This window comes from Acyrthosiphon pisum, unplaced genomic scaffold, assembly GCF_005508785.2.
Source record: "Acyrthosiphon pisum isolate AL4f unplaced genomic scaffold, pea_aphid_22Mar2018_4r6ur Scaffold_21329;HRSCAF=23657, whole genome shotgun sequence".
In the NCBI taxonomy this organism is placed as follows: Eukaryota; Metazoa; Arthropoda; class Insecta; order Hemiptera; family Aphididae; genus Acyrthosiphon; species Acyrthosiphon pisum.
The window spans coordinates 32,294-43,129 of NW_021770784.1; the positions used below are offsets into that span (position 1 = coordinate 32,294).

Below are 10,836 nucleotides of genomic sequence, written 5' to 3' on the forward strand. Positions count from 1 at the left end.
TTACATTTAACATAAACAACATAATATTTTTTTACGTATCACCTAAATATCACCTTAATAATTAGGGGTGAAAAGTTAAGCCTAAACAACACTAGAACAAATATTTTCAGAATTACATTAAAAAAGCTGAAACAATAAGTTGTACTGCGCATTGTCAACTTACATTAACTTATGTGCAAGTATATTATTTATTTTAACGATTATTTCTTTTAAAAAAAATATGAATACATTGTATAACTAATATAATTTATAAAGCTGTAAATATTATAATATGGGTAAGTAATAAATATAAATATATCACAACAAAAAACCCTTGGTAAGGTACGGGTAAAAATTGAGAAGTAAAAAAAAATATTAGATATTTAAGCACTATAAAAATGTGATATCATGAATAAATGCTAAGTAGGTATACAGAATTTAAGTAAACTTATTCTGTTTCAATAATTTATTTACTTGACGATAAATTATTTCTTAAATGAAACAAAGTTTAACGAACAAAATAAATAAATAGCGAAGGACTATTAAAATTTAACTTATTATTATTATAAAAATATTTTCCTCCTATGAGTATAATATTTGTCCACAAAGTGTTACCATACAGGATGAACACCATCTATAATACAAGACAGTTTGTCAGCACTCCTCGAGGTATAGGCCAGACCTCAAACCAAAAAAAATTATATTTTTACTCAGAATACGATCAACGCAAATTTTTATTTCATATAATTCAAGAAACACTGACATTGTATTGCAATAGAAAACAATGCGTTTTATGCAACAATAATACTATATTCGGTAGGTACTGCTCTGTTTATTTATATTTAAGTAGCTTATGATTATAAATAATAATTAAAATATATATATGATTATAAATAATTTTAAAATGTTCATAAATCACTTAGAAATTTAAATATAAATAAAAGCAATCGTCTGCGATGGAACAGTTAAAAATAGAAGGCTATGGGCTTCACGGTAAGAAAATTCTAGTCACTAGTCAGACAGAACATTTAATTAGTTTTGTTTAAGTATACTGAATACTCATCATAATTGATGATTATTATCATACAATTTAAATTCGATTTGATTTTCAAACTTATACAATTTTAATAATTTGTTATAAAAAAGCATTTGATAGTCTATTATAATAAAAAGTCTTATACCTAAACAAAAAAGAAAGTTTTTAAAATTCTTAATGGTACCTATATGCTAGTGAAAAGATAAGTTAAAATGTATTAAGTTATAATGTTCATAAATAATTTACACTAATAATGCCTTGAAACACCTTAAATATTCTTATGATTTCTGCAATTTCGAATAGGAGCACTTGATTTTTCTGTACTGTCCATCTTGTTTTTTATGCATTCCCAAACAAATACGTTTGAGTTGAGAGGTACCTATACAAGTAAATGTAAATAAACTACTGTAAAACATCCAAAAAGTGTTAATTTAAGATCTCTATAGTTAAAATAGTTAAATATATTTACTTCAGTAGTCCATTACTGTATGAATATACTATTGAAAGTCTTTTATAGTTTATCTCAGAGCGTGCCAATATTTTTGGCAAATTTTCTACAAATTAAAAATAAATTATTTTTCTAAACAAGATTAAAAAATAATCAAAACGTATTTTAGTAACATTACTTTCATTAGCAATGAACTCAAATGCCTTAATTCTAAAACTATAACTTTCTTAAAGAATTTGATAGACGCAGAAATAATTTACTGAACTGATAATATTCCTTGTACATTCAATCGAGAGTATTATTGTAATATGTAAAAATAAGTTTTTACTACAATACGTTTTAAATATAATTTAATATTAATTCTCAAATGAATACCCAAAAGCCTTAAAAGATGGTATACACCGTATACAACAGCTGGCTGTTTTATTTCTTCATCATATGCACTGTCAGGGACGGCTTTCCAAGAGTCTGCTTTTAATACATACTCTTCACAGGCATTTTTAAATGTATCTCTTGCACTTTTTGAACGATGAGATCTTGTTAAACTGTGAACAATATCACATTAATTAAACACAAGTCTTAGACAAAATATAAATATCTATAAAATACCTGAAATGAGAAGTAGCACATTGACTGGTTGATCTGCATGCGTTTCGCCGTTTAGCTAATAATTGTACAACAATTTAATAAAAAGATATTTCATTAAAAACATAGGAAATATTTATTATTTTACCTTTAACATTATTTTTGTTTTCATGGCTTTCAAATTCTTCGTAATTTGGTACGTTTTCATAGTCTTGTTCACCACTTCTTAAAACATAATTAAAATATTTAATGAATAAATAAAAAAATTTTTGAATTATAAAAATAACAAGTAACTTAATCATACTGTGAAATAATATTGTTTACAGGTGGTTGGAGAGTCAATTTTAATGATTCATGGTATTGAGCTTGTTCGTCTTCGTTAACTAACAACATTTCGAATAAGAAAGTGTTAAAACAAATCCTCAGACCATCTAATGTTTCAACGCAAAGTGTGTAACTATATAAATTTAAAAAAAATCAAACAAAAACATAGTTATAAATCAAATCCTTTTTTAATTATAAATGATAAACAGAAGTTAAAAATTAAAATCCCAAATACTTTTTTATAAATTACAATAAATTAGGTATAAGTTGGTTACATGTAATGATTTATTTCATAGTAAAAGTAGTAACCTCATTTCTAGTTGTTTTTTGTCAAGTACTTGGCGTTGACGTTTTCTTTTTGTTGCTTTATTATCACTAAAGTTATTTCTTGCCGAATATCTAAGGTAGTTTTCAAGCAATGTAACCACATTAGGTTGACAGGGCAACCGAATCAACTAGAAGCACATTAATTGGATAATAATAAAATGAACAATATAAGAAAAAACTAGTTAAACGTAATAATAATATGTACTACTATTTCTTACTTTATTCTTTTCGCGTACTAAATTACGATTATATTCAGTATGGGATCTTAAATTATCTGGAAACTCGAGGTCTGGTAACGTTCTTTTAGGTAACAGTATTCTATCCTTAGGTACTGGTACATTTTCGTCTCCCACAATAGACTTATCATCTAAGGAAATTGCAGATGGTTCCATTACTAGAGATTTGGGTTCAGGTATAACTACGCTTTTCTTCCGTTGTCTTCTGTACAAATTCCTACCACTGAAACAACAGAACCGTTCTAACTTATCCAACGTTTTCAATGACGATGCAACACATGGTTGTAAAACAGATTAACAAAACTCGTCTTTTGGAAATATCAATTACTTATCACTACGCGCTAGTATCACTTAACAATGAAGCCATTCGGTGTGACCAGTAACCAAACGTGTTTACCATATTTGGAACAATGAATTAATACTTCTATATTTTAATTATTTTCTCTTAGTTTTCAACATGTGTATTCACGGTTTTCAATTTAAAGTTTCTTATTAATAGAAAGAAATAATATAAGAAATATAAATTTGGAAATCAGTAATCACTTATCACGATACAATTTTTGGGCGGTGCAAAGCCTGGTATCATCAGTTTTACGAAAATTATTATTGGGTTTTTAAATGACTATTTAAATGCAAAGTTTCAAAATCGATGGTTTGGAACTTACGGACCCGTTCAGTGGCCACCACGATCCCCTGATCTTACGCCACCACATTTTTTTTATTATGTTGTCACTTAAAAACAATAGTGTATGCCCAAGGTTAGGTTAATATAAATAGAAGGTTTGATAGTGTCAGATGGGGAATAAATAACAGGTGCGAGGTAGATAATAAAATTAATTCATAGTAGTACGAAGTTTTAAATATTAAATGCAGCCATACTGGAATTTATTATTTTATATTGATTTATATCAATTACAGAAGATTTGTATTTATTAATTTAAAATATAAAATAATTAGTAAATATGTCCCACTGTATATATTATATTAACCTTTAACGTCAATAAATTGAAATAATATATTTGTATATTACAAGGAATGTGATATTGGTATTGTTATAATTCTGAAATTAAATAAAATACCATATAATTTAAACTAATAACCAATTACCGCTCAAAATATATACATGCCCATATAGCAAATTATTACTATATTTATGTTAAAATTATAGTATTTTAACATTATTATGAAATGAGTAATATACATAAATAAATAAATATGAACAATGGCTAAAAAGTATAAGATATGAAATAACAAAAGAAACAAAATTCAAATATTTTCTTTTTTACAAAATTTATCATTTTTATGTCGGAATTTTTAATTATTTTTTTTTAATTATTAATTTTATTTTACTTAATACCTAAATTTTTATTGTTTCAAGTAAGTATTTCAGTTGATTAAACATAACGTTTATAATCTATTATAGTTATGAAAATAAAAACAATTTTATATATTTTAAATTAAAAAAAAAAATTCATATAAAATAAAAAATATCATATCATTAAATTCAATATTATTAGTCAATAATTAACCTTAAACATAAATGGGGAAAAATGTCCGCATCAAATATATATATATATCCTACTACACCGAAAACGTTGGGGGGGGGGGAATGTCCATGGGGAAAATGTCCATTTACCATTATTAAATTTTAAAAATTACAAAATATTTTTAAAAATTAAAATACCTGTAATTAATTTTGCAATAATTTACAAATTATTAAAAATGTCTTATTTGTTTAGACTTTTTACAGTGTTGTTTTTATAATAATATTATTGTCTATTCTAAAAACAGACTGATGATGACAAATTAACTAAACAAGATTATAAACAGAAAATCTATACATTTTTACTTTAGAGCATTTTACTGTTTTGTAAAATTAAAAAAAAAACTTTATGTTCAGAACATTTTACTAAGGATGATTTTGAACTAAATTATAAAGTACAATTCTGTTGGTGGACCAACCAAGAAAAACCTTAAAAGTTTCGTTCAAAAGCAATAATGATTATATTGGCCATTGAGATTCATCAATAATCCAGTTATTCAAAAACTGAATTTTAGAACTTTCAAATATTATACTTAAAGACAGGGGTTAACCATGGAAGGGACGCGGGGGACTTGGCCCCCCTACCTCTGAAGATGGTTAAAAATGGTCCCCCTTAAAAAATTAGGTTTGACATTATTCGGGGTTAATAATCACTGTTTATACATTATATATTTTTATACATTTATACATTAGACATTATGCATTAAATTATATAAGGTACGCTTAAAACTGTATGAAGACATTAGTCCCCTCTGTAATTTTTTCCCACTTTAAGCCCTACTTCAGGGCCATTCTTGAGGCTTTTTTTACTACTTAAAAATAGTTGTTGCCCGTGGAGATACTAACTAATATATTTTAAATGCCAATCTCCTTTTTTTCCTGTAAATAATTTAACATATACATTTTCTGAAAATATTGAAGTAGCAAAATCAAAACTTGAATGAGTAGTTCTTAAGTCAATTAACTCACTGTACTTATTAAAGGTAATAAGTCCATGATTATAGATTTCGAAGATATGAGAATGCTCTGGAGATTTTAAAATGTTATTAATCAATGTTTAATGTTAATCTATCTATATTAATACTTTAAAAAATGGTCCAAGTATAATAAGTACCAGATCCAATATTACATGTGTATATTTTATAGTATTGTAAAATCAGTTTTTAGGACTATTATCATTTACCATTAGTATAAACATTTTAATAACTGAGAATCAGTCTGAGAAACTACTAGTTCAAATTTTAAATTAAATATCTCAACATTTTCAAAAAAATTATCTCATGTATTTACAGAAAAAACGAGGATTCTCATTTCAAAAACAAAAGTTTGTATCAGTTCAGAACATTGAGTAGTACAAAAAGTTTAAATAATTAAATTAAATAAATTTGTTATAAATGGATATTGGTTCTCGTTACGTATACACTATGTTATAAATTTGTTTGAACAATAAATTCAATATTTTAGTAAAAATAAATGTTTGCATAATTTGAATTGTAATAACTTTTTCAAAATACACTTTTTTGGAATTTTCAGACTTAAGTCAATCTGATATTCTTTTCATACATTGAACTAGCATAATTTTTTTATTTTTCATTTGTTAGGTATTTTTGTATATTTAGTTATACTGGTATTTAACTTTATTTCTTGCAATACCGTCTCTAAATTTAAGTATAAAAGAAGGAATAATATTATTATGATCTCAAAATATAACATCTTTAAGTTCACATTCTTTAGGTATAAAAATAAAAGACAACAATGAGCTTATAACTTTGTTAAGTGAAGAAGGGTTGTCTGAACAACATGTGCTTTGTCACATTAATCTTAATATTGATAATTTTATTTAACACATAAAATATACCTATTACGATATATTAAATAACTCTAGGATTTAACAAATGAAAAAGTAATACAAGCTGATATTAGTGTTACTGAAAACATTAATAAGCATCAGCTTGAATATAATTTGAATAAACGTCTGCTAACATCAGTGGCGTGGTGAACGGTAATTTCAGAGGCCTTGGCCTATGTAATTTTTCTTAAATACAGGGGTGGGTGGTAGCCAGTGGGTCCCCTATTAATTTAATATGATATTCTCAATAGGTAGTCAATAACGATCTGAAATATAACTTGTTATATTACATTAATACATTATTATACATAAATACTTGGGATATTTGTAACTGGCCTCTGGAAAATTTTTAGTTCGCCACGCCACTGGCTAACATGCTCAAAGACAAACTGAAGATCTAAAAAAAAAAAATTAATGACATGACAAGAAATTACAAACAATCGAAAAATGAAAACAAAATATTAGTTAAATCATTAAACAGTTATAAAAAACAAAAATTTTTTTTGGTTTTGGTATCAATGGTTAAAGTTATTAATAAATGTTAAATACTGATTACATTTATTTTTGGTTTGTTAACTGGTTCTTTTCAGTCCTGTCTCAGTCCCTAGTTATAATTGATAAATGTATTACTTTAAATATTAAAGATTTTTATAAATGATGTATAAGTATATGTACTGACCATGTGTGTCTGTGTGTAATGCTGTATTATTGTGTAAATGTAGTATCCATATTTTGTGTCAACATAATATATTTTATTTTTATTTATGTATTTCATTCAATACATATCTTCAACAATATAGAAAATACAATAAAGTAAATCAAGAAATCCATGTAAATTATTTATTTGGTTTACAATTGTATACTCCATTTACCTATGATATACAATTTAATATTTTGATAAAATATTTTAAATAAATGTTTATTGAAATATACATTCTATGATAATATAATCTAATTTTAGTACATTTTAATAGCAGTATGGGTTAAGATTTTTTTTTTAAATATCCTAGTATTACTGTATACCAGTGCTTCTCAACATTTTCGTGGCAACACCCCGAATTAATATTAAATTTTTTAGAGCCCCTTAAATATATAATATTTTGTACACATGCAGGCCCGGATTTGTGTTTGTAGGCTATCGAGAAAATCTTGGTGGATCAGGTCAAAATTTTATTTTTATATGATAATGAGAAATTAGTACAAACATGATTAGAAAATCTACATTTAATTGAATTATTAAGCTGTACAGTAGCTGAAGCTATAGTCTAGTGTTTCCCGGAAGGAGAGGGGTTTCCTCCCTAGGGTGAAAAATTGAGGTACTGCATAGGGGGTTATATAGTGTAATTGTAAGAATAAAATATAAAATATGCAAAATTATAGGCTCTTCAATGACAACAAGACACAAGTCAGTTTTAATAAAAAGTAATTAAAAAGTGTTAATTCTTACTAAATGCAGTATTACATGTGTTTTTAATTTATCTCCTATTATTGATTTTGATAATAACAAAATAAAAGCAATAGACATTTTTTAAAAAAATGTTAGGGGAAGACTTCTGAAAATCTACGAAGATGAATACAATAAAAAAAGTTGAGAAACACTGTTGTAGTCAAATTTTAAAATCCTATTAACTCGATAGGCTGTTACCTATAGGGCGCTGTATACACATATAGACTAGCTCGCCGATAAAAGGAAAACGATTATAGCAGTTGAAGCTGGGGAAAAAATCTTACTGCATCGCCTTATATACTAATATATATTATTCAATGAAGAAATAAATGAATGATAAACTAAATAATAAATAATAAATAAAAAATATTATGTATGTATTTAATACAATTTTCATCACCGATCACTCGGTAAATAGAAAACCTCTATAAATCGAATTTGCTTAGGTCACCAAAATTTGAAATTATTGAGTGATAACAGTACTAGCAATACAATACTTATAAAACATAAAGAACAGATATTGCAGATATTTGTGTTTTTAACTGTAGTCAGTTAAAACCCGTTTATTTGTTTTACAATAAATATTTTTATAAGAAATCTTAAAATATTAATAATTATTCTTAAACTAGGATTCTTTATGGGTTTGTTGAGAATTTAGACATGATATATTTATTTATATTGAGATTTTTAACTTTAGGTGGTGATCTACTGGTTGAGAAACACTGCTATATAGGTACTACTCCACTTAAAAAAATAGTACTTTATGTTATATTAATAAGCAAGCATATTAATCAAAAGGTAATTAATATTAAGGTATTTATAATTAACAAATCTACATTTAAAAAAATTTAGTTACAATAATTAATGACCGTATTAAAATGAGGTATAACGTGAAGTCACAATTTTCATACTAAATGAGAATATATTATAGCTTGTGAATAAATAATAGAATTGATATTCAATACTTCAAACATTGTCATCTATAAAGAAATAAAACAAACCATAATTAAATAAAAAAATCTTCATAAACTGTCTTAATGTACATGGTTCATTTTAGTAAGGGATAATATTTGCTTACCATCATACAACCAGTCTGTTTCTTTTGGATTTTTGCTGCAAGTTTTTACATATATGCTATCACCTTCAGGTCTTTTCTGTTAAATAAAATATAAAATTATTTTTGCTATATCCTATAATATTATGTTTATACATCCATATATGATGATACATTACAAAGCAACCACATTGTAATATAAATAATTAAGTGCTCACAGGTACTTTTAACAGCTAATTATAATATTACGTATCCCTAAAGTATTTTTTTTCACGCATAATAGTAAATCATCGTTTAATCTTCATTTTAAGTTTAAAAATGTATCTTACCCCTTTATAGCAGCATACACTCAAAAAAATATACATAAAACCATAGACAAATGTAGGAATACATAATGAATTAAGTTGAATAGCATTTTACATTTATAATATTAAATTATATTCTTGTTCTAGTGAGGGTTTACTTTTTTATGTTGTGTCTTGTGGGTAATGGAATCTATATTAAGCCACTAATAAAAATAAGTTTAAGCTTTGCAGAATATCATATATCATATATCATATTGTTGTTTGTATAATATTTGTAAAATTACCTTTTCTTTGCAGCTGCTTAGCATAGATATTACTGAAAGACAGACAGACTGAACAGTTAATACTGGTGACCAGTCAATATTAAGAGTAGATAAACATATATGGCCATTACTATATACGTGTGGATTAACTGGAATATTTTGGCCTACAAATGTAACCTAAAAAAAAAAAAATACATATATAAATAAATTAACTATTATAATATATTAAAAATTGTTTACTTCGGGCGACTCAAAAGGATATCTGGGGTTAAATTTGAACTGTAACTGGAACTGTTCTCCATCATATAAAGTACCTTCAGCGCCTCGTATATTTATAATCCAACTAAAAATAAAATTAAACATTATATATTATTGATATTCTACATACTAATTATTAAACTAATATACATAAATATTTGTTTTATTAAATCCAATTGAACTTGAAAATAATATACTCACACTAAGTGGTTGTATTTATAAAAATGTTAATTTTCAAATGATAGTTACATTATTGAAAATCCAAGTTTACATTTTTAAAATGATTGTACTTAAAAGTTTATATTTTCTACAAAACTTTTTATAATATGAAAACTTGAAATTTTAAGAATATTATTACAGGCCACAGATTACGTAAGTATAAACATTTGAATAATATACATTATCAAATAAATATTGATTAAACACATAAGAAATGATTAATATTACTAACATTTGCAAATTTTGTTCAGCTTGTACATCTACAGACATTCCTGGAATAGGATTTGTGACCAGTAGTTGGTATTCTCTTAGAAGTCTCTTCTATGAAAAAACGAAAAATTATAATAATTTTTTTATACAATAGATATGATTTTACAATGCATATGGAAATACATACTTCAAATAGAGCTTTATTTGCCATATCACGACTATTTCCGGCACTAAAATAGTTAAATTAATCTTATCTTTTAGAATTAATTATCGTGTTGTTTGAACATCAAGAATTTAGACATTAATATAAAATACGTCATTGGTAAAATCGATGACAGAGAATGTTATGTACCTACCACGGACTAAGATATACAGGACTGGAAACGAACCTTTATCATTTGATCAAGATATGTTACGGAAAGTTAACGAGCGATCGCGGTGACAAAATTGAGTAACTAAAATGTAGTCACTATATTATATAGTAATAGAACAGTGTAGGAAGCTATAATAGATGACACTGCAATCGCTCTTTCACTTTCCATAACAGATGTGGATCTTTTCACTATACGGTGCACTATGGTTCGTTTCCAGTTCTGTTAATCATAGTCCGTGGTACCTACCTACTTGATAGCGCAACACGAGAGGATCGCGAGCTCTTTTTTGGAACTGGTTATCACAGTTTTCTTATCATCGTCAGTTTACCATCACCACGGACTACTACACTGGACTGGAAACGAGACGTTTACTGCCGAG

At 26.0% G+C, this 10,836-nt stretch overlaps 1 protein-coding gene and 1 long non-coding RNA gene across 2 annotated transcripts; both read right to left on the reverse strand.

The window, feature by feature from the left end:
* Nucleotides 1–936: 936 nt before the first annotated feature.
* LOC100569795 lies at nucleotides 937–2,008 on the reverse strand. Its single transcript, XR_003840113.1, has 3 exons — nucleotides 1,839–2,008; nucleotides 1,485–1,569; nucleotides 937–1,394 (listed from the first exon to the last, which is right to left on the reverse strand). It is a non-coding gene; the product is annotated as an uncharacterized LOC100569795 (long non-coding RNA).
* Nucleotides 2,009–8,620: 6,612 nt separating this feature from the next.
* LOC100575714 (ubiquitin-conjugating enzyme E2 W-like) lies at nucleotides 8,621–10,719 on the reverse strand. Its single transcript, XM_003241019.4, has 6 exons — nucleotides 10,271–10,719; nucleotides 10,106–10,194; nucleotides 9,637–9,739; nucleotides 9,418–9,573; nucleotides 8,853–8,928; nucleotides 8,621–8,754 (listed from the first exon to the last, which is right to left on the reverse strand). The coding sequence occupies exons 1-6, from the start codon at nucleotides 10,292–10,294 to the stop codon at nucleotides 8,741–8,743; spliced, it is 462 nt and encodes a 153-aa protein (XP_003241067.1). The 5' UTR covers nucleotides 10,295–10,719; the 3' UTR covers nucleotides 8,621–8,740.
* Nucleotides 10,720–10,836: the final 117 nt, after the last annotated feature.